The sequence below is a fragment of the Electrophorus electricus genome, chromosome 6 (assembly GCF_041902795.1).
Source record: "Electrophorus electricus isolate QZ-2024a chromosome 6, ASM4190279v1, whole genome shotgun sequence".
Classification (NCBI taxonomy): domain Eukaryota; kingdom Metazoa; phylum Chordata; class Actinopteri; order Gymnotiformes; family Gymnotidae; genus Electrophorus; species Electrophorus electricus.
Genome location: NC_137502.1, coordinates 21,842,178 through 21,867,593, shown reverse-complemented (window position 1 = coordinate 21,867,593; position 25,416 = coordinate 21,842,178). Strand labels below are relative to the sequence as shown.

Here is a 25,416-nt window from a genome sequence, read left to right as displayed (position 1 = left end):
TAATTATGTTTATTGTTATATTTATTTAAGTAGGGTAATACACTTGATGGAAAAAATATTCAGTTATATTGCTGTAAGAAATAGTAAATGTGAAAATTCTAACTAACATATATTTAATAAAAGACAATTCCATAGTCCTATAAAACTTTTATAGTAGATCTGAGGCTCCAGATTTAAACACAAACACTTGTTACAAGTTTTCTCAGGTGCTTGCATGCTTTTCAAGAAATAGTACACTAGCTCTAAAATGCTATAACATTTACACTATAACATGTCACACAAAAAAAAAAATCCTCCCATAATTTGTAGTTTCGCTGGTCACAACTACAAAGCAATGTGGATGTATGAAATATTAATTAAACATTGTTCTCTAGGACTCTTATGAACCAGGAGATTTGGATTTGATCCAGACTCCTCACTCACTTCTAAAATTGAACCCTTTAATGATGCAGTAGTTAAGATTAAGAGAGTGGTTTTATCTTGAAAATTTGAACAGTACATCCACCAAGCCCCTCCTCCACCCCTGCACTCCAGCGCTGCCTTCAAGCCTCTCCCCACAGAGGAGGTTGCTGTGCATGTTGTGAAGTATCCAACAAGCAATGCTGTCCAACACACAGAAATAAATATATTTTTAGACTACAGCAATATCTATTTGGTAAAAGAACTAGAAAACACTTATTTCAGTGCTTATATTTTAAATAGATAACAGAAACGTTCATGAACATCAAGAACACCAAGCACCAGCTACTAGTGAATAAAACAGTCACTTGAGACATTAGGACCAGACAGACCAACTGTGCACAGCCTGGACTGACTACAAGAAAGCCTATGATTCAATGCTCCACACATGAATCCTGGAATGCTTGAGGCTGTATAACATCAACAGGACTCTAAGAGCCTTCATCAAGAACTAGATGCTGTGGAAAACAACTTTAGAGGCCAACTTCAAACCAATAGCACGAGTCACCATCAAGTGTGGAATTTACTTTTTTCATGTGTAGTTTTGGGCAATCTTTCATGCATTTTGATGGATTTTGAAGCACATTTTGGTTGGAAATCACTCCAAATCTGGCAACACTGTTAGTCAAGAGGAATTAGTGAGCAGCTTCAGGAAAATGCAAAAGCATTGGTGGATGAACAACCATCCTCAGTGAAAAAACTGCAAATTGCTCCTTTGCCAACAACAGCTTACATGACAAAAACAAATAAACAGAAGATGATAAATGAAGAAAAGCAAGCTAAAAATACTTGTAGACAGAACCTGAGATAAACATAAAGGATAAACATCAGAGCTATGCCAAGTTAATCACACTTCTGCTGGACAGGTAACTAGCTAGCTATATATTACACATGCTTGATTTGTTTTTTTTTTTTAAATTTGATTTTTGAAGAAAATTAACCACAATGCTAAGATGGTAATGGATACGGTAACACTTTGTAGCACATTTTACATCTGACTGTGATGTTCAATGGTAAATTCAGTGTTGTTTTATTTGGACGTGGCTGAAAATATCTTATCCTACTGTCTTTTCAAAAAGTAATCAATACATTACTTTTTGAGCTTAACTTTTCAAACCTGTCTGGTGAAGAATTGTTGGACACCTCCTGAGCAGTAATGACCTCTGTCTCACCCACACTCACCTAATGAACTCCCAAGTTGAAATGTAGACTGACTCATGACACAGAAGACAGTCACTGACTTGACGAGTGGACATTCTTTTTGCAAAGAATGTAGCTATGAATGTCTTCTTGTCTTTGCTTTGTGCTTTTTTTGAGCTAAATAAGTCAGCTAGCGCATTACCATTAGCTTTCATAAAATAGATCAAAATGTATTATACTGGTACTATTGTGAGCATGTTTAGATGATAAATATAAAAATTAGGGGTAAACAGGAGAAGTGGCCAGACTATATAATAAAATCTACCTCTCACCCCTGCAATCTAGCTCTCTCAGGCTGCACTGAAATAACTTACAGACTTATTCATCGCTTTTGAAAACACAAATTGTGACCTCTGTCTATAAGCTAATGTTAAGTCAAGACAGGTCAAGTGGCTACTGGCAAATACAAATGGACAAAAAGTAATGAAACCACCTTCACAACCGGTGACTCAGTTTATCATTTCAGGGTCATGTCTATGGGTCTCAAAACACCTCGCTAAAAAGCATCACCATTACACAGTCTGACAGAAAGGACTGGCAGTGTGAGGAGGACATTTAGTACTTCAGGAGCACTCCATCATTTATATCAGTCATGTGCTTAATGCAACTGCTCCACCTTTGACAGAGTGTGGACATTTTTTGTATTGCCTGCAAAAGCATCCTCTTGTAATTGCTACTAACCATGAGCCTTAACTGGGCCTGAAAAACATGGCCAATTTATAAAACTACTGAGTACTTTGTGCTTTTAATGTGAATGTTTTTGACTAGGTGATCAAACATAGCGATGGTCGATGGCATAACTTGTTCAGTGTCTAGGAGTCCCAGTTATCTTCAGTCACCATCTTCAGTTATTTTCAGTCATCTCACATAGAGATGCCAGATAAATAGTGGTCCAGTTGTGAAAACGGCACTACAGGTCTTGTTCTGTCAAACTCAATCCGTTCCAGAATATGTCAATCTATTGTGCAGTATATCAGTCTTTATTCAACATGTCAATGATACAAATCAGGTGAGCCAAGAAACCCAACATACAGTGGATGGGAAGCCTTAGACGTGATAGCCAACTATGCATAACAAACCAAACCCTATTTGCTGAAAAGACTTTCAAGCTCCTGGGAGTCTTGGTTGGATGTATCCTTGGAGAAAAGTCCTGTACATCTTGCCAACCCAACAGGAACGTCCCATTCAAGGATTCCATACATCTCTGAGAATGGCCAGGAACATGTTATACTAGGGTTAGTAAAACCCCAAAGAGCTTCTGTTGGTCCTTTATGGGGAGAAATGTCCTGGGGGCTAAAGATTCCCACTTAAATTTGCTGTAGATTCCCAGTCCAATCAACTTCTGCCCTACCAGATGGCCTTCTGCAGAAGGTTTTCAGCATGTGGCCTTCCCCACACAGTAGTATCAGACAATGGTGCTATATTCTCTGAAGCTCTGAATTTAACAGCTTCTTGAAATAAATTTTGTTTGATGGCAGCACCATTTTTCTATTATGAAATAGTACAGAAGGCTGCCCAAATTCTGAAAAATGCTCTGAGGAAGATTTACAGGATGCTCAAAACATGCCTGTCAAGATTCTTGGCCTCATATTACATACAATAACAGCGGTCTTTCCTGATTAATTTATGTTTGGCTGATACGTTCATAACAGATGTAACCTGCTCAGACCTGACATTCAGGACAGGGTCCTTCATAGTGAGGAAAGACTGGTGGGAGACCCAAAGAAAATTCATAGTCTACAGAGCCTGCTCCTCAACAGGGCTATGGGCTCCAATTGGAAGATTAAGGATTTCTCTAGAAGGGATTTTTCTAGCAGTAAATGGCTGCCTGGGAGAAAATTAGTCCTCTTTCTTATAATATAAAAATAGCTGGGAATGTGTGACACCAGCATGTGGAAACCCAGGGTGAGCAGGATCCCTCTTTGTAGGCTCTTCCTCTGCAGGAGATCATACATAGGCTCTAATTGTGGCTCAGGTGATGGCTGCCAGAAGGAAGTTCAGGGGATGGCAAAACCTTGGCACAGAACAGGACTCTTGACTACACAGAGCCCATGGAAAGTGCTTAAAGATGTGTGTCTTGGCAGTAAAAAAGAATTCAGAGGCCTTTACTTCACTGAATTATAGTTACAGTTATTTATTGTGGGTTGCTTTTTGTCCTGGAATACAGCTGGAGGGACATGCCATTGTGTTACCAAATGTGTTATTAGTATCAAGACATAATATATACTGAGCTTCTCATCAATCGTATGTAACCGGATATGCAATCTTGCACAAAAAAGTGGTGCAATCAAGACAGTTTGGGTTCTCGGTTTGGTTGAAAGTATTCACCTTATTTCTGTTCATTTAATAAATAGTGTTACAGCTATTTTGCTGTTCATTATTTTTCTGTTGTTAGTTTTACTGTTTACATGGTTATATTGATGTTGTATTGTTGATTGCTATTGTCTTTTGTCTTGTTTTATGTATGTATCATACTATGCAGTAATATTGTGTATTATGCACTGGATTTACTGTATTGTTTTATATTTTCCATTGTGATTTGAAACTGCTAAAGATTTTCATTATAAAGAATAATCATTTAAACAGCCTACAGTAAATTTAAGTGAACTGGAGAGTGTTTGAACTCTTATTCATGTGCAATGCATGACTATTTGACTTTGCAGTTTGACTAAATAACCTACAGGGCTGAAATAATTATGGCTTTTATTATGTATTATCAAGTCACAAAGAGGCAAAAACAAAAAGGTAAAAAAATGTGCTTATGAGCACTTTTTTATACTAGAAATGAGTGGCATAAAAGTGAGGTCATGGAAAAAGACAGTGAGGTTGTGTATTCAGTTCAAACTTGAAGCAAGAAAACAGTAACATATATATGTGCATATTTACATTCATTCTGACCCAGAAGAAATGGTATATTCTCTAGCCAAACATCCCTGTGTCAGATTTTATTTCCTGGGGGTGGGGTGGAGGGTGGTTGGATCATGAGGATTACAAACAGCTGCATTTACAAAATATACAATTAGATACACAGGTATGAACCATAGATGTGTGAGTAAGATACGGACTCTGCTTCTTGGTCAGTGTTTGAGTGTTCAACATAAATAAACAGAGTGGATTACTAGAGTGGGTCAGGGTGTGCACTTACAGTAGAAGATTTTTGCTCTAATCAGAAGTCTTTATCAAAAGCAGCATATTCTTTTCTAAGAATAAAATACAGTCTTTATAAACAGTTGCTTCAGATATCAGACTTTTGTCTTTAGAGTAGGACTGATATTTTAACTACTCACGTGAAACACGATACATTTTTACACAGCCTGAAAGACATTTGATTGTATCTTTAAGGTATTGTTAATACTGCTCATCTTATTGTTCATTAAGAATCTTTGGTCAGGTTTAGTTTGATCAAGTATTGTAACAACAAACACAAATAATAATAATAAAAAAGAGACAATGTAAATGGTACAGTACAATAACTTACTGGACAGGAACAACATAGTTCTTATTGTCCTCTTGGACTCCCACTAAACTTCAAGCCTTATGTTAAAACAATACTCACAAGGAAATGTGAACAGCAAGTAAACATCAATCAACAAGAAATCACTTAATAATATTATTGAACATCATTAAGAAACAAGGTGAATCCTGCACCTTCCACTTAACTGATACAGAGAGAAATCAGTCTTTCATTCACTCCCTGGACCATAACCTTAACCCTGGATCTTCAAAAGGAATGCATTTTCATTCTAGATGATAGTGATACATTTTAACTTTAATTCTTTTTTAATTATTCATCTACACAGATTGTCTGACAAGTAATTAGAATTAAAAAACAAACGCACACACAAACGATAGTCAAATTTATCAAGCATATTTTACATATTTACAGGTTTTCTTAAATGTATTTCTGAAGGAGTGGGAAGAGTAACATGAAATCTGTTTTAACTTAGTATTTAGTTTAATTGCAATGGGAAATAAAAATTGTTGTCTATTTTCTGATTGTTTTGCTTAGTTCATTTTCATTTGAGCCATCCAAATTAACTGATGATCAGCCAAATACCCCAAAATAAATTATCCCATAAATGAATATAAAAGTAATTGCTTAAAATGAATCTACAATGTCAGCACCCCTTACATGTCCAATTTCATACGGCCAAAAAATAAAACAATCAATCAATCAACTAACCAACCAACCAACCAAACAAACAAAAACATGTAATGGCAACTGATATTTTGATTGAAAGATTCTTAATTTAACAGACCTCAATGGATAGATAGAGAGGAAAGCTAGATAAATAGACAGACAAACAGATAGATAGATGGATGGATGGATGGACGAACGGATATACAGACAGACAGAACGATAGATACTTTTTAGATCCCAAGGGAAACTGCAACACGTCCATACTGGATATTATTTCCAATAAACACAATAGCATTTTAGAATGCTATTTTTCACTGACTTAAGATTTGCACTGGATTTGTCCTTTATGGTTTGAGTACTTTCCTGTAGCCATTTTGGCCACTGCCACATGCTGTTTTGATTTGCACTGTCTTGTTAAATTGAAATTTTTTCATTTGTATTTTTTTTTTTTTTAATGCCATACCATGAGTGTGTTGCATGTTTTTGTTTTACTGACAGCAGCACTGGTAGCAGTATGGACAGCAGTACTGATAGCCTCTCACCAAAACACCGTGACAATCATACTGAAATACATTCTCTTTCTCCGTGACTGACACTTTTTCCAATTTTTTTTTTTTTTTTTTTTTTTTTCAGTTGGTCCAGTTGGTCTCAAAACCCATGTGCTCAAAATTAATTATCCACATAAAAATGTACAAAAATCCCACCAAAAGTCCATACATAGAATGTTACTGATGTAAGGAAAATTAGAAAATGTTCGTTCCTGTGTGACTATGAACTTGATTTCATTTTACAGGCTTTACTGGTAATGCTGGGGCTCATTTTGAAAATAGAAAGCAGCTGAAGTTCTTACATATGAGATTTTTCTCAAACAGTTTGGCACATTATTGCAAACAGTGTTCCATGTTATTAAATAACTAACACAATGGTCTAAGATAGCAATACTGCAGTATAACTATTATAATACATAGGAATACCTGCATCAGAATGATTAGAAATGTCCCTTTTTAATGAGATCATTTATTCACCAGCACAATAACAATAATACACTATTGTCGCATAATAGAAAGCACAAACATCACAGCCATGCCCGGAAGCTCCCGGTTACACCACCAGAGGGCATAATCTTTCCAATTTTAGTGCTTATTCCTGTAGTTTCTGTTTATTGTGTACACCTGTTCTTGACGTATATTGATTGAGCTTGGTATATATACACATTGCACACCACAGATTCTTGCATGTTTTACATTTTCATCTCTGAGTTTTTGTTCTAATATATTGTATCTTACCAGTGTTATTATTTTGTTATTATTTTAAAGACTGAGAGTGCTTGCACCCTCAATGGAATGCAATGGAAGCACACATCTGTGCTTCTCTTCAAACTGTGGAAGTCTCGGTAGTACTTTGGATTCAGTAAGAAACAATAGCTTCCAACGTGAACTACCCACAACTGATGTTCTCAATCTTTTGAGTATCCTGCAATGTCCTCTCCTCTTGTTTCGCCTATCTCTTTCTCAGTTTTTTCACTCATTGAATTTGTCCTACATGTTTGTTTTTATCAGTTACTTGTTTAATTATTGTTAAGCATACAATAATTATATTTCTTATTCTAATAATTATAATCATCATTACATTAAATAACTGCAATATTAATAATATTAATAATAATATAACAATACTAATGCAAGTAACCAATAACAATAATAATAACAAAATCAGCTGTCATATTAAAGAATATGACCATGAAAAAAGCAGGAAATATTACAGGAATATAAAAAACATGTTGAATATATTTTTGTTTCTAATGACAAATGTCTCTTTCAATCAAGCTTTGAGAAAAACTGCAGTAAAAATGCAACTCATTTATATGTTCACTTATACAGGTTTGTAGAAAAAATCTTATAATATTAAAATCTTTTTATATGCATAATAAAAATGATTGTCATATTCGATTTTATGAAATTCTTGGTGGGTGAGTTCTGAATCTGCGATTAAGAAATAAAAACGAATGCAGAATGAAATTTAACTGCCATGAGAACAACTTATTTAGCAAAAATGTGCCAAATCCTTTATTTTGCTGTATTAAGACCATCATTTCCTGTAATGAAGATATAACTATGGCCCAATGTGCATGAAAAAACACTGATATAAATCTCAAATAAAATTTGTTTGCCTCTGGTGAGGCTTGAGTGTGTGTGAGCTGGTAAGCTATGGGTTCAGTCAAATATTATTTAGATTTATACTTTTTTTTTTGTTGAACGCAGCGTGAAGCTAAAGATAACATTTAAGTGGTTTTGCCATTGAAAAAAAAATTGAAATAAAATTATTAGAGTATTAGTAGATACAATAGCAGCAAAATCACTGAGTAAGCATGAAGAGTTTGAATCAAATGTTTCTGCAGTTTAAATTTTTCTGCTTGAGGTATTTTTCCTTTGAGGGGAGTGTTTTTTCTTAAGTAATTCAAACTATTTCAGATGAGACTATTTCATGATAAATGGCTTTCTACAAGATAAATTTATATCAGCATACACGGTTAACCCTACTGGCCTGCAGGAGACATTATTGTTATGACTGAAGTTGTCTCTCATTGCTATAAAGGGAAGTAAACATTTCAGGCGTACTGTAAACTTTAAATGGAATAGACTATATAAATGAGTTGGAAATACATTTATGAGCACTTCAGAAGATCTAATCTTGCTAATTATGATAATGGATTTTAGAAGGGTTTATAAAGCCCCATGTTTTTCTATTTACACAATTATTACTATATATTTTGATATACACATGTCCTGAGTGACAAGGTATATTTCACTATTTTTGAACAGAAGCATAACTGTGGCCGAGAGCTGTGCTTTTGTCAGAGCGATCTGCTTCTTTATGCGAGTGATCTATTGAGCTGTGCTTTTGTGAGAGTGACCTACTCCTGGTTTATGATGGTGCCTGCTGAGAGGTTCCGATGCAAATTTGGATTCTGACTGTGTCGATTGCGACTTCGAACAGAGGAAAATGTGATATCGCAACCTGGCACTTTACACTTATGCAGGAGCCGGAGGTGCACAGTTTTATAGTGTGCCCTGAATGTGCCCTTGTTGCTGTAGACCTTCTGGCACACGTGGCATGTGATGGGGGTATTGTGCAGCTGCTGATTGGGGAAGGATGGAGATGTTGCTGAACTGGTATTCAACCCATCACAACTCTCATCACTGTCATCCAGAGGGAGCCCTTCTTCACTGCCTGCATCTGAGTCCCAGGAAGAAGAGTGACCACTTCCTCTAGTGCTCAGATCCAGTACAGCCTCGTTATCCGTCGCTCCCTCTACTGGACCCTCCACACACTCCACTGCTTTACTCATCGGGAACACCAGGCCCATACGGTTATTTCCCTTAGAGATCACTGAGGTCTGGATCAGATGCTCCCTATGAGGGACATCTGGGTGAGACTCATTGGCCATATCTCTGCATGATGGAGTGAAGACGCCGAAGTGATCTTTGGTCAACAGCTTGTGGTGCAAATTCAAATTTGCACTGTGTCTAAAGTGAAAAAAAACAAACACCAAATCAACATTATGGTTTAGTTTATATATATATATATATATATATATATATATATATATATATATATATATATATATATATATATATATATATATATATTAGATTGGTGGATTATTGTGTTTATTATTATCATCATTATTATTATTATTATTGTTATTATTATTATTATTATTATTATTATTATTATTATTATTATTATTACTGTGTTTTATAGAGAGTAGAGTGGTTATTTTTGATGGTAGAGTGGTTGTGTGTGAACGGTGGTTGTATAACTCACCTGTCCCTGCTTCTGCGGGAAGGGAAGGCAGCATTGCAGCCAGCTACTGTGCACATGTGCATTTCCTTTAGGTGTACACTGCGGTAATGCATCTTCACACTGTAGGGGTTTTTAAACGTTTTATTGCAACTGTCACAGTGATGGAGAAGCTCCTCTGCTTCGTCTGCGCATGATATGTGCAAATCGCTGCTTCCATCTGCACAGACAACTCTGTGATCACAACTCTCATCCATGTAGTTCTCAACTCTTAGATCGCTGCAGTCATCCATGCAGGTCTCTACAACTTCTGTGTTTCTCAGTGCTGCGCCACTAGTTGGTTTGAGCTCACTGTCCCCACGGTTTACTTCATTGCAGGTTTGGTCGCCCTCTGAGTCCACGGGGGAGTGATGTTCTTTCTGAGTGCTGCTGAAGATAGATGGCATGGAAGTAGCAATAAAGGTCTCATGTTGGAGTTTGGCCTCTGGCTGCATTTCCACTGTGCGGGAGGGCAGGGCTAAGACGCTGGCAGGGATAACCCCATGCGCATATTCCATCTGTGTCACACACTCTGCCCCAGTGTCAGAGCTGGCAGGAGGAGCTTCATCATCAGAGCCGCTGCCCTCTGCCAGTTCGTCCTTCTCAATCTTTATGGGCATGCTGGATTTGCGAGACTTCTTCTTGGGTACAGGTTCAGAGCTGATCTCCAGCTCACTCACACTGACAGGCACAGAGGAAGAGAGGATTGGGAGTGAGGGCAGGTTTCCAGGTGTGTTAGCCAGTTCTGCAGGGGTCACCAGGCTGCGGTAGAAGGGTAGTACAGGCTGCACGGTCTTTAGGTTGGGGAAGAGTATGCCACTTTGGCTGATGTTGGAGAAAGAGCTGTGCAGTTTGGGCTCTGAGTTGCTGATGTAACTGGAGACAGATCTGCTGTCTGCTGCTGCTGTTCCAAACTCACGCTTCTCCCCCTCGCCCCCAACCTCACCCTCAGCCCCACCCTCCTCTGCCTCACTCAACCCTAGCCGCAGGTCTTTGTCCCGGTTGTTGCGATTCATGGGCATGTGCAGGCGTGGGTTGGGGTTGGCGCTGTGTCGGTTACGACTTCTTAAGGAGCTAAAAACCATGTTGCAGCCCTCAATAGTGCATTTGTGTTTGATCTTAAGGTGCACAGCATTGTAGTGAATCTTAAGTGTGCCCTTATCATAGAAGGTTTTCTCGCAGGCACTGCAGAAGACACGGCCTTTCTTCATTCCAGCAATCTTCTCACCTGGCCTGATCTTTGACTCTGGGGACATTTGAATGATATCAGAACTGACAGAGGAGGCACAGGGTGTAGCTGGTGAAGAATAGTTATCATTAATTGTGAAATCTTCAGATTCTATCTTTGTGCTTGCTCTTTCTGCTGGGAACTCGTCCCTCTCAAGGTCAGAGGTGAGGTGGGTAGAGTTGTCATGACCCGTAACCAAGGAATCATGCCTCAGTGGTGTCTCCTGTTGGCTGGGGTCTGCCCGGGAGCTGAGCAGTGGAGCAGGCGCAGAGCTGAGCAGTTGTAGGGGCAGCATAAAAGCCATGCTGTTGACAAGACTCTCAAAATGGTGACCGTTACTTCTGCACAGATGCTCTGATTTAGGGGGTGGGATTGAGGAACGGTGGGTACTGCTCTCTATGAAGCTGCGGATGTCGGAATTGGCCCTGGCGGTTGGCACGATGATGGCTTGGCCCTCTTTATCTTGCAGGACCATCAGCTCCACAATGGACTTGGTCTCCCCAAAGCGCAGAAACTGCTGTAGGGTAGCAACCTCCTCCTCAAAGGTCATAATAGCCCAACGATCCAGCACTTTACCAGCCACATCCTACACACATGCATGAAATTTCATTTGCATTATGAATGAAAACCTATGCACTTGGGACCTACAATACTCAATATTTCTGACAGTCTGACAGTGCCATGAAATAAAGAGATGTCTATACATGGAATGTGTTAGGACATGAAAGCTTTAATTACTGCAGCACATCTGTAACATAATTTTCCTTCATTTGGATGATCTGGGCTGGCCATGCGGGGGGTGGCAGGGGCAGACAGGCCCGCAGTGACGCTGGCTGTAATTACACTTGAGCGCTAGCAGTCTTTCAAAGTCATACAGCAGCTTCATGCTGTAACCAAGATAAATATTTCATCATACAGCATTCATTTATGTGCCTGTGGAGGATTTGACTTTATATTCACCGTTAGACAAGCTAACAAGAATTAAACACAACCACCTGAATACTAAATGGTCAGCAAAATGAACAGAGACCTCCTGGTTGCTCACTGCTGACTTCATAAGGAAAAATTATATATATATCACTGTAGTGATCCGGTGTGGAGGCCATGAAATGTAACTCATTTCTGGATGTATGAAAAGCTGCACACTGCTAAAATATTTGCTAATATTAACCTAATAACTGGCTACTACAATGAATGGAATATTACGTTAAGTTATTAAGTAAGTGTTTTCTCGTTTTCTGTTTGTCTTGAAGAGTGCCACATTTGGCTGGCTGTGAAGAGTGCAGGTTTATATATGTGTGAGCATGTATTCAGGTGAGTGTGTGTGTGTGTGTGTGTGTGTGTGTGAGTATGTGTGAGCATGTGTTCTGGTGTGTGTTAACTTGTGCATGTGAACAGGTCTTCAGGTGTGTGTGTGTGTGTGTGTGTGTGTGTGTGTGTGTTTATGCATGTGTTCAGGTGTATGTGGAAGCACTGTGTGGCTGCCTAACCTGCAGCACATATCCACGGATGTAGTCCTGCAGGGTCCAGTCGAGAGCGCTGAGGATCTGGATGACCTCGTCCTGTTTGAGCACACTGAACAGCCGGTCCAGCAGGATCTTCAGCCGCACAGGGACAGCCTGCGTGCCATACAGCATCAGACTGCAGATGTCAAACACCACGTTGGAATGCACGATCTCCACTTGGCTACCTTGATATGAATGGTGCACCTTCAACTTGCTCAGTGCTGTAGTATGGAGAGAACACATACACATGTACACACACACACACCACATACACTTCAGGACAGTACCATTTCCCTTAAAAGTGTATTGTTTTCAGATATAAGCCTAACTGCACTGGATTGCAAAATAACTGAAATCCTTTGTTTCATTTTGTCCAGAGCTTCAAACTGGTGATAAATGAAAAGGGATTTGCCCAGATTGTGTTGCGTTAAACTCCAGTAAGAGTTTGGCATGCATCTTAAGCAATAAGCATGCATCTTTAAATAAGCAATGCAGTAAGAAATCTTGAAGTACCATCATACCTGTCATAAAGAATGACTATCACAACAACGTCTGTATACAATAAACACTTATTTAAAATGACCCAAGATTGCTACAGTGGTAAAAACCCCCTGTAATGGGTTCAGCCATCATATTTCAATTTATGCATTTAGAAGAAATATTTCAAATCAGATTCATTGAACTGACACTTTTATCCAAAGCAATGACTGATGATTGAATACAACTATAGAGGTTTAAGGGCCTTGCTTTTAACCACTGAGCTACACTACCCATTTTCAGACTGACTATGTGAGTTTTGCAGGGTTGTACCCAGTGATAAAAAGGGTTGTAAATTGTTATAATTTGAACCATTTCAAGAGGCTAAATATTTAGATTGGAAGATTATAGTTGCATGATTAATTAAGTGTTAATGAATACCATGAGCAACCCATCCATGCTTGCAGTTCTCACACTGCCGACGTTTCAACTTTCCTGGTTTGAAACTGTCGCAGTTACAGCTGACCAGTGTGCAACAAATAGCCTGTTAAGAAACACACAAAACACCAAACAATATAGTTTGTCAGAATATGGCACCAGACAGACTTAGCAGAGCCATAAATCACCCTTTTACAGAGCGAAGGGCTGCAGTAACAGTAGGCAACATGAACAGTAAGATAAGAGGCTTAGGGTGTGTGTGTGTGTATGTGTGTGTGTGTGTATGTGTGTGTTTACATACATGTGAGACTGGTAGTTATAATGAAGTATATTATAGGTGTCTTAGTTCAGAACCATAAAGAATAGACAAAGACAAATTCGCACACAACACACCCACTCACACACACAGCACCCTCACTCTCACACACACACACACACACACACACACACACACACACACACACACACAGCTGCATAGCTGTTCTAGGGACGTTCCTCCACAGCCTGAACACACAGCACTTGTTGGCTTTCATTGCCTACTAAAGTGGCTCCGAGCAATTATGCATGTGTATGTGTGTGTGTGTGTGTGTGTGTGTGTGTGTGTGTGTGTGTGTGTGTGTTACAGTTGTGAACCCTAGATGAACGTTTTTACATATTTATCAATGTATTTATTTCATCATTACTATATAGCATAGTCATTTGCAGAGGTATATTAACAGGTAAGCAAAATTAAACTGGCTATTCTTTTATACATTAGTCTGTGCACACCTTATTTAATTTTGTTATTTGATTTATTTATTTTATTCTATTATTATTTTAAAATAATATACCATTTGAATTGCCTTAAATCAAACAAATATATTAAATGGTATATATTATATGCTATAATTAAATGCTATTCTACTGTATAAATGTTATTTTCACTTTGCATTTCACTTTTAAATGCTATTTTCGTTTTGCATGCCTCATTTTATATTACAATTCCTCTGTATAGGCTACATGGCAGGTGTACTCCTCTGTTCACATACTCTCACACACACACACACACACACACACACACACACACACACACACACACACACACACACACACACACACACACACTGCATTATTAACTGGTGTTGCTCCCTAAAACACAGATGATACTGCAGAGGCTCAGGTTGTCAGAGGTACATGAAGCTTCCATAGTGGGATTTATTTGGGTTATTTGGGTTACAGGAGCTCTATAAAACAAATTATATTGGATAAAAAACATTGAAATAGTTATTTCAGCAAGACCACTGCATCCATTCTTGTTTCTGGTTCACTGTAAAAAAAACCTGAATGAAGTTCAGATGTATCTTCATCTCTGTCTGTAAAAATATATAAAAATAAAAATAAATAAATAGTAATAAAAACAATATATATATAGTGTCAGCACCCAAAATACATGTTATCAGTATGTTTAGTCATGATTAGTCAGCAAATCCAAATAGGAGTTGGGTAGAGGTGCATTTGAATTAAACAGTGTTTGGCAACTTTAGAGGCTCAGCAGTGCTCATTATAGGTGTAGTCTGTAGCCAGGAACATCATACATAAGATGTAATAAAATAAGGTAATTATAAACAATTGTTATCACATGAATGATTATGCCAAAAAAATGTTTTGCCACAATAATGAACAAATTTTTATCAACAACCTAAGGGACTTGGTGTGGATAGGACTGAATTGAATAATGTTAAAACAGAAATTTCTGTATTAAAATGAAAATAAAATTAAAACATAATTAAATGTGGAAATGGAAATAACATTAGCTTTAGAATCATGGCTTTGGAAAATCAAATAGCCACAAAGATTTTTAGGCATGTTTGTGTGTGTGTGTGTGTGTGTGTGTGTGTGTGTGTGTGTGTGTGTGTGTGTGTGTGTGTGTGTGTATGTATGTACGTGCATGTGTGTGAGACAGAAAGATTAAAACAGCATTAAACAGTGTTCAGGAACACACTGGACCCTTAAACAATAATAATAAAAAATCATATATACATTACAGACTAATTGTACATGCCACAATTAGAGAATAAATAACTATTATATTCCTAATAACTTGCCAAATGAATAACATAGTATTTATAAGCAGACAATGCATCAACTAACCATAATATTCATAACTGCATAATGAATTATCCAACCATACTAATATAGGAATGCTAATTTAACCATGATATTCACCTGGAAATTTCCAATGAAAATGTTACTAGGACTGCAAGATTAAGTAACTGTATTCACAAATGCACACTAGTTTAATTAGCTGTACTGGTTAAAGGAATGCTAATTTATACTCTGGAGTTTTAGAAACCTGATGCTTGATTTGAAATAAGTTGGAAAGAGAAGCTGTAAGCAAGTCACCAGTGTCATAGTGAACACTAATCATTTTGTTTACAGTAGATGAAGTAAGTAGTAGAATGGTTGGTCAGTGAAACAGTTAGCAATGGACATTTAGCAATGGAATTTCTTTAAAATGTGAAGTCAAAATTTCACATGTATAAATTACTAATGACAAAAGAAGATTGCTTTGATGAATATAAAAGTAACTATTACACTTCCTTCAAATAATGCAGGTAAAATTTAGAAAATGTATGTTGATGTGGGAATGATTCTAAATCTTGTAAAAATTGTAAAATCATTATTAAATGACCATGCAGAATACTTTATTAAAAAGGTCACTGTAAAAAAATATTCCAGAACATTCCCGTGGAATCTGAAACATCAATTTCAGTCAATTTCATATCAATCCATCAGGTCTGGGCACAGTGTTGTAGTGACAATTTACCATCAATCTCACAAAACCAGCTCGTTCTTTCCCAGACCTTCCCAGAGCAACAAGGCAGAGTTACCTGTGCCTCCATGAAGCAGGGTGCACAGTGGAAAACCAGCTGTGTCCAGCTGTGCATAAGAACACACTCACAGCATCTTGCTGTTTAGAACACGTTTCCCCCTGTTGCCATCTCACACTCCACTGCTGGCTGCACCAGGCCCCAAGCTACATGCAGCACTGATATACCATCATAAGCCTAACAACCAAACTCCACACACACACACACACACACACACACACACACACACACACACACACACACACACACACACACACACACACACACACACACACACACTAACACCATATTCTGCTAACTTACTCGAAAGGCAAAAAGAGAATGGTAGTAAGCACATGCTTTTATCAAACTTTACATTTACAGTGATTTAAACTACATTGACCCAAACAATGTGTTTAAACAGAAAATTCTACTGCTATCTTACCATTTTCACTACCTTTGTTTCTCATCTATCATTTAATCTAGAATTCATAGTCTCTCTATCTCTCTCTCTATCTCTCCCTCTCTCTCATCTCATACACACATATACACACACTGAAGCTTGGCTAATTGTTGCATTATGGCTGTAACAAAGCATTACTCTTGTCTTGAATTACATTCCAATAGGGCATGGACAGCTGAGAACTGCTTAACACACACACACACACACACACACACACACACACACACACACACACACACACACACACACACACACACACACACACACACACAAACACAAACATACACACCCTCAATGGGCATTCATGTCACATTAAAACAAAAATACTGGAAAACCTGGAATGATCCAAACAAGACAATTGAAAAGACCTAAAAACACAAAGCCTAGAGAAGGTAAAAACCCCCCCTAAAAATATGAAAAACCACTCCCTGAGAACAGAGCCAAGAGGGAGAATGTGCATTCCCTGAAGTTTGACAACCATTCTGTACCATCTTAAACTCATATGTAACCCAGCTTTCAAAAGAGCTGCATTAAATTCAAGCAGAACTCTTACCTGGGACATTTTGGTTAAACTGTAGTTTCCAGAGTTGCTGTGGAGTTTCCTGCAAGAGTTACTGCCATTTCCTGCAAGCCCAGCAGCTCTGCTCCTGTCTGTACAAGTTCTGCTCTGAGAAAGCCACCACACACACCTCGGTCCCACTCACTAAGCTCCCCCAAACTCACACACATTCACACTGGTGCACACAACAGTCTCCTGAAACTCACACTCGTGTTAAAAACAACAAACACACCACTTTTGCACATGCCCATGTTCCTGTGGTCATACTAAACTACTCAAGATGTGTGAGATACTCCCACCCTCAGGAGTGCTCTCTCTCTTCCTTCTCTCTCTTCTCTTTCTCTCTCTCACACACACACCTCCCAGCCTGCCCCTCCCCCGTGGAGCGGCAGGGCAGTCCCCTCACAGCTGGCTGGAAGAGGGCATGACACTCATCTTTCGCAGAGATTTGATCAAAAGGAATCACAAAGGCTGGAGGCAGTGCTAATGCAGTCAGGAGAGACTCTTCTCTCTCTCTCTCTCTCTCTCTCTCTCTCTCTCTCTCTCTCTCTCCCTATCTCTCTCTCTGTGCGTGTGTGTGTGTGTGTGGGTGTGTGTGTGTCCAGCAGCTCAAGTAATGCATTAAATCAATGCAGCCCAACACAAAGCACACTCCGGCACTGGACGATGTATGTGTGTGTATGAGAGTGAGAGACAGAGAGGGGGTGAAATAGAATGGGAGTGACTGCATGTGTGAACTGTCTCAACAAGTTGTACCTTGTGTCTACAGAAATGTTGTGGTGTTCTTTTGAAGACCAAAACATGGCTGCTTTTTGGAATCCAATAATTCTTTTTTCAAGTGCTTAAACATTTCCTCAATTCCTCAATAAAGGCAGTTGACACACCATAAAGCTAATAACTGAGGGGCTGTCATTGCAGGTACCCATGACAAATAGACTTTAGAAGGTTTTTAATAAAAACAAAATCATTTATTTTGCATTAATACTGTCAAAAATGACAAACTAAACATTTAGCATACACAAAAGAATGTTACAGATTGCAGTCTTAAATACTCAAATAACTTTACACAGTCCTATCTTCATATAGCATTACACTGATGGTCACATATACTAACCATTACACTGAATTTTACTCTAATCATTACAGTGAGAACTACAGTGAACTTTATACTGACCATTACATTGAGCATTATAGTGACAGTTACACTTAACATTAACTAAGCATCACCCTTAGCAATATGTTGAACATTACTCTGAGCTACACCATTCATGTGCTTCTGCAGTGTACCGAATTGCTGCCACTGGAAACTTACCTCCCAAGAATTCAAGTATCCATAAGAGTATAGGGGTGTAAACCTCCATGGAAACCTCCAACCTTAAACATCAGTACACTTATTTTGTTCAGTGCTAGGGTGCTTTTTCAATGCTTGGTGTTACAGCCAAAAGTACAAAAATGTATTTCAAAGGGGCATACATCCAAGATTTCAAACTGCTTTTAGATACTCTAATTTAACATTAATGCAGCAATATAATATTCACTAATGTTATAAATTCCATTTTTTGTTGAGACCTGATAAAGTACAGAATGCTTGTAAGGCTTGCAATTTACCTGGGAACATTTTTATACTTCAGGCTATCCCTAACTATGGGTTTAAATGAACAGGGTAGTGATGCACCTAAGCATGTGAAACAGTAAAGCATATTAAATCAATTTTCCTTGCAGGTGCTGCAGCAGACGTAATGGGTGGGCTGGCTGATGATCAGACTATAGTATCAATTGATTGTGCATTTACCTGATCATAATAACTATCATGTTGAAAAGATTATGGAAAAAGTGAACCCAAGATGGGTCAGGATTAGTCCAAGATGGGTCAGGGTTAACCCCAAGATGGGTCAGGGTTAGCCCAAGATGGGTCAAGGTTAACCCCAAGATGGGTCAGGGTTAACCCCAAGATGAGTCAGGGTTAACCCCAAGATGAGTCAGGGCTAGCCCAAGATGGATCAGGATAAGCCCAAGATGGGTCAGGGCTAGCTGAAAATGGGTCAGGGCCCAGGACAGATAATTGTTAATCCAATCTGGGTTAGGGTTATCCCAAGATGGGTTAGCTGTCTGATGGCTTGTCAATATGCAGATGAAAATGTGTGGCTTGCCGACAGTAGTAAAGTTATTATATCTCATATCATTATATCTCATTATATCTTCTTTACTTAGTGTAAGGGTGGGGGCAAAAATAGTGCCTTAGGATACAAAATTGATTATTGACATGAGAGATTTTCTTGTTCCAGTTTATGAAAAATAATTACCCAATGTCTATTTACAGGTGTTCAACCGCAGTGTTGCTGAAACAATAAATGTTTAGATCCAATGTTGATACAGCAGGGTTATAGTTGACATTTAGATGTGCTGATGTAACTTTGTTAGGTGTGGTGTTTAATCCAGTGTGCGAGTCTGAGCAGATCTCTGCTCATACACACAGAATGCTTCCACAATTGAGTGGGTAATGTTTGCCTTCCAGAACTTTGTGCCAATCAAGTTACATCAAATGAAATGGCAAAGCAGTATCTATTAATGTGTAACTAATAAACCTTACCATTTTCAACTAAATTTATATTACTAGCAGAAGATCAAAGCTTTATTTATAAGAGGTAAAATTTGATGAGGTCACTCATGGGAATTGTTTAGCCATGCAGCACTAGACAGTGTGGTGGCATCAGCTGGAGGATGCATAACCAATCACCACGAAGAATTTGGCTGGATTGCGAAGCTGTTGGTTGTAAGATTGCTGTTTTCTAACAGAATCAGTGCTGCTATTCCGCTCCCTGAGGGTGCCGTCAGGAGCACGACTCCATCTCAGCAAGCATCTAAAGGATTACTGGCAGCTTTGCCTCAGTTGGGGAAGTGGAGACATGCTTGAGAACACTTTGCTGATCTGAGGCCACGTAAACACGAACATCTCTAAACTAAACTATGATCATGTATGAAAATCCATCCATAAGCCTGATTATCCTCTCTTATTCTGTGAGAAACATAGAACTGAGTTTAAGTTTTACAGATGAATAGGGGTTATTTAATAATTAGCATTTGGTTAATGTTAAAGGGATTGTCAAGGCTGTCAAAGTTTAACATTTAAGATATCCATATGCACCAGTTTTTTTTATTTTTTTAACAATTCTAAACTGCGATTCCAAAATTAATCTTTGACGGCTGTCAAAAGGAGCTGACAGAAGGGGTTTGAGCTCATGTTATGGTTATGATTAGGGTATGGGGTTAAAATCTAGGTCAGGGTTTGAGCTCTTCATGTGGTTATGATTAGGGTATACGGTTAAAACCTAGGTCACGATTTAGGTCCAGATCAACATAAGTAGGTTTTAAGGGTTCAGGCTTAGGATATATATGTTGTGAAGCAGAGACACATAGCAACCTTGAACCTCCCTGACTCAGTTGGACTGGACAAATGATATGGTCATTTACAAATTAGCTGGTTATTAGGAAACTGGCATTAAAACCAGTATTTACAGCTTCCTAATATTGAATTTAAACAGTATAGGGATCCAATATCTCAAACAATATAGAGTTTTAGTAATGTAAGCAGTATAGAGTTTTAATATCTCTTGGTAAATAAACCTTGCTCACACTGCAGCAACAAAGAGACTCATCATATTTTAATGAGGATCGTTTTAATTTAAACTGAGTGAATAAAAGCTTTGTTTCCACATAGAGCACTTCACACACACAGAGAGCATAAGAGAAGAGCTCAATTTCACAGTCAGAGCTAAAAATACTCACTCTGAAAGAGTTGTGGGTCAAAAAAGCCATGCAGCGTCCACACATTTAAAGCCATTCCCCTATCTCGCCTTTTAGGAGAGAGTTGTTACATCAGGCTGTTGTGAAGCATTTTGTACTTCTGTGCAGAGTTCCTCTAAAAGGTGCTGAGCGCTGGATTGCAACTCCAGTGTGTGTGGGGGGGATTCTAATAATCTTGAAGAACAGCACTGACTCATATCTCTCAGAATTCACATTACATACATAGCAGACATTCAAACAAATCTGCATTGAAACAAAATAGATTTATATAGCAACAAAACAGTTTGGATTGTGAGGACTGACAACTCCAGGCTTCTTTAGTCCAGAAGTCCTTTCACACATTGTATGTCTGAGTGTATGTCTGCCAGAGGAAGGAAAGTGTATGAGTGATGATCAGGAATCTGCTAAGTGTGTGTGTATGTGTGTGTGTGTGTGTGTGTGTGTGTGTGTGTGTGTGTGTGTGTGTGTGTGTGTATCTCAGCTCCAGTCTGTTATTGATCACATTAGGCAGTGGTGCTTTTATGATAATATGCTCTTGTGTGTGTAATGGCTACATTAGAGGTGTAGTCTCTACACCGGACACCTGTTTGGTCTCTTTAGACTTTGGACCATTAACATTACAACACAGTATAATGGCCTTTTAGGGCTGGGGGGCAGGGGGGCGTAGTTGGGGGTGTGGGGTTGGGTGGGGGGGGGTCAATGGAAAACTTTCCAGAAGTTGCAGCTGGAAAGCACTTCACAAATCCAATGATACAGTGATAGATGGCACTATGTTAGACAGGACACAGCACTATGGAGTGAGTTAGGACACAGCTATTGGGAAACAAGCCATAAGACGCAATCTCATACAGACAGAGAGAAAGAGGGAGTGAGAGAAAGAAAGAGAGGGAGAGAGGAGTGCGAAAGAGCCAGCTGGATTCTATCAATCTCAGCAGCGTAAACATCTCCTGCATTCCTGCTGCCACCCTGGTCTGAGAGGTCAGAGGTCACGATGACAAGCACATGACCCAGAAGGCGTGCACACACACACACACACACACACACACACACACACACACACACACACACACACACACACACACACACACACACACACACACACACACAGAGTCCTCCAGGAGCCTAAATTGAGGAAGAAACTTCTGGAATATTTCAGCATTCACAAACCCACAATCACATATACATACACACATATTCCATTCTATCTGATATTCCCAATTGGTAGATGATCTAGGTACTATATTGACACTGCATTTCTTCATCTCTTTTTAAAATGTGGTAACGTGCACTTTAACCTGTACTTTCTCTATACTGCAGTCTAGGTGTAACTGGCTTTACAAATGTGCTGTGGTACTAATGCACTATGCGCTGTGGTACAAATGCACTATGCGCTGTGGTAGTAATGCAATAGGTGCTGAAATATGGTGTTATTTTGTGGAACATGTGCTTTGCTAAGTGCTACAAGTTCTGATATATATTGCAAATATCTCCTTATAATATGTATAATAAGTTGATATTAAAGAGAATTCCAGCAAACATAAAGTTTGTGTTTTTGGTGTGCTGTAGAGAACTGGGCTGATCAGTCAGCCATCTATAACCCTAGCTGGCACTTACCCCCCCATCCCAGGGTAATGAGCCATCCCATATTGAAATTGACAAAATATGTAAGCAACAATATTTCTGAATGAATACAATGTTTCTGTTCATAGTACTTACATTTAAATGCACACAATAGGACACCTAAGTTATGTCTAAGAAGCTAAAATCAACAAAGATCTTTACATGAACTGGATGTCCTGATACAAGGAGAACTGATACATGAATCTCAACTTAGGGCTAGTCTAATAACATGACACTCTAACCCTAGTCTAATAACCATACACCCATAACCCCAGTCTACTAACCCTACAGCCTAATCCTAATCAAATAGCACAACAGCCTAACCTTCATCTAGTAACCTTACAGCCTAACTATAATCTTGTATTCTTACAGCCTAACTATGGTCTAATAATGCTACAGTGTGAAAGAATTCCTTTGTATCTGTCACAAATAAACATGCTGTAGAAGTAGAAAGTTGGAGCACAAAGAAAAAGTAATTTATTAAACAAACAAAACAAACATGAAAACAGTACTGGGTTTTCATGGGTACTGGGTAAATAGGAATGCAAGAACAACATAGTCAACAAAAGTGAATGTAAACAAAGTGAAGAACTGCTAGGGATGAGAACCTTAAATGGGCAGGTTGATGATCAGGGACAAAAAGGAGGTGTAAAAGTGGTAAATGTTAGTTGCCAGGGATGGACCCATGAGAGAAGCACCCCAGGCACCACTCCAGTGGTAGATGGATGAGAACTAGGAGGATAGCTGGATGGATGAGAACTAGGACCTGGATGGTCAGAGCAGGACTCGTGGAATTCCACCTTGAGCATGATCTAAGGATCTCACCTCTGGATCAACCATTTCAAGTCTGCCGGGTATTGGAGATGACCCCTTCTCCTGTGGGAGTTCAGGAAGGCCCTCTTGGTACTTACTGGGGCTCCATTCACCATGAGAGCAGGAGGTGGTGTGTCCAGGGGCTTAGTCTCCTGCAGGTGATCGGGTATGACAAGCCTGAGAAGAGAGACAAGAAAGGCTAAGGTTTGAGACATGAGTAAGATGGCAGTAGGATATGGTAAGTCACTCGTTTGATGACCTTGAATATTGTATTGTAGGGCATTATCTATGCTTTTTAACAAACTCTAGCACTTATTGTTTATAGCACTTATCATTGTTTAAGATAGACCTTATGTATTTTGCACTTCTAGGTATCAGCATTCATCCCTGTATTCTACAGTATTCTAGTTCATTGGTATTGTTTAATTCTAACCTACTATACTGTACTTGGATATATTCTATGAGTAAATGACAAAGCACTTTTGTAAGTCGCTCTGGATAAGAGCGTCAGATAAATGCCGTAAATGTAAATGTAAATGAATAGGATAGTTGGTGTTTGAAGGTTGTGAATGGATAACCAAACCCTCTCTCAGGCCAGTACATGGTAGCTTTCCTGTGGTGTTGGTTGACTTTGTGTCATCGAACCACTTTCTCCAGGAAGATGTGAGCTATTGCTCACATTTTCTCACACACTTCCTTAAACCATTCATCAACACCTAGGACAGCCTCTCCTTCAGGTGACCAGGGGAAGAGGGGTGAATGGAAGTCGAGGTGGCCCTGGAAGAAATTAAGGTTGGACTGTATATGGACTAGGGCGATCTGGGTATACATGACTCAAGGGAGCAACCTGTCCAGCTGATCGCAGCATATGGTATGAAGGAAATATTAGAATCGGGCTGGGCCAGAATGGGGACTAAAGTGAATCAGTGCTTGAGTTTGGTGAAAGGAGAGGTGAGATGGGTAGCAATGGCACTGAAACCCTGGATTATGAGCTAGAACGAGTGAACTTCAGGAACCACTAGAGGTTCCATACAATTTTGGATCATGGCCACTGATGCAACAGGACATTAAGCTCCTCAGTGCAATTACAGTCAGGGGACCAGGTGTAGCCTAGGAAAGAGAAAATGGTTAGATGGAAATGGTGCTTTTCGAACTTAACGAACACCAAGTGCACCAGTAGCCTGATCATTTGCTGATTCTCCTCTGCTGAGGTGGTCCTATGCCACCTTCATGAGTTCTGGGGAACTGTCTGACAAGATGTTGTGAGGAACCCTGGAGGCCTAACGACATCACTACTGCAAGAGATTATTGAAATGGATGGCCAAGGACTGTTCCATTTATACAGAGCTGTTTTGGTAGGCAAGCTCATTCTTAATGTCCTTATTAAGTCCTTGATTAAAGGACTGCCAGCTAAGCATTGTTCTGTAACAGATAAACACACTGCAGAAGCAGGAAACTGGTGGATGAAAAAATAATTTAATAAACAAACAAAACAAAGATTACAAACACTGGAAAAACTGCAATTCAAGAATTCAAGAGTCCATAACGCAGAATGTAGATAATACAATTATCTAGAAATGGGAACATTAAATGCTAAGCTGATGAATGCGAAAGAACAGGTGTAACAAGTGGCACATGTAAGTATTCAACATCTGTCAAACAGATGAGAAAAACACATACATTAAACCACAAGTTTCTTGCAAAAAAACAAACCAAAAAACCCCCAAAATTATGTTCTTAGGGCTCTTCTACTTATGACTACTTCTATTGCCATTCAAAAATGACAGTCAGACTGTCCTATTTACATGATAATATCCTGGTCACAATTCACAATTCTATACTATTATCAGACCATTGATGTGCATGTAAACAAAGTTTAGGTCAAATACCTAACTTCTACATGCAGGACCTCTAGTGGCAGAGACACCTGCATCTATATTCTGTTCAAATTCAAACAAAAAAGAAACAATTTATTACCACTATTACCACTAGAAAAGGCATATCCATACATGGTAAA

The 25,416-nt window shown here is 38.9% G+C and overlaps 1 protein-coding gene across 2 annotated transcripts; it reads right to left on the bottom strand.

Moving 5' to 3' along the window:
• Positions 1-4,572: 4,572 nt before the first annotated feature.
• bnc1 (basonuclin zinc finger protein 1) lies at positions 4,573-17,614 on the bottom strand. 2 transcript variants are annotated; one of them, XM_081716537.1, is made up of 5 exons: positions 17,157-17,614; positions 13,295-13,397; positions 12,362-12,597; positions 9,629-11,457; positions 4,573-9,327 (listed from the first exon to the last, which is right to left on the bottom strand). In XM_081716537.1, the coding sequence occupies exons 1-5, from the start codon at positions 17,163-17,165 to the stop codon at positions 8,715-8,717; spliced, it is 2,790 nt and encodes a 929-aa protein (XP_081572663.1). In that variant the 5' UTR covers positions 17,166-17,614; the 3' UTR covers positions 4,573-8,714. The 2 variants fall into 2 exon arrangements, with proteins under 2 accessions (XP_081572663.1, XP_081572664.1); XM_081716538.1 differs by lacking the exon at positions 13,295-13,397.
• Positions 17,615-25,416: the final 7,802 nt, after the last annotated feature.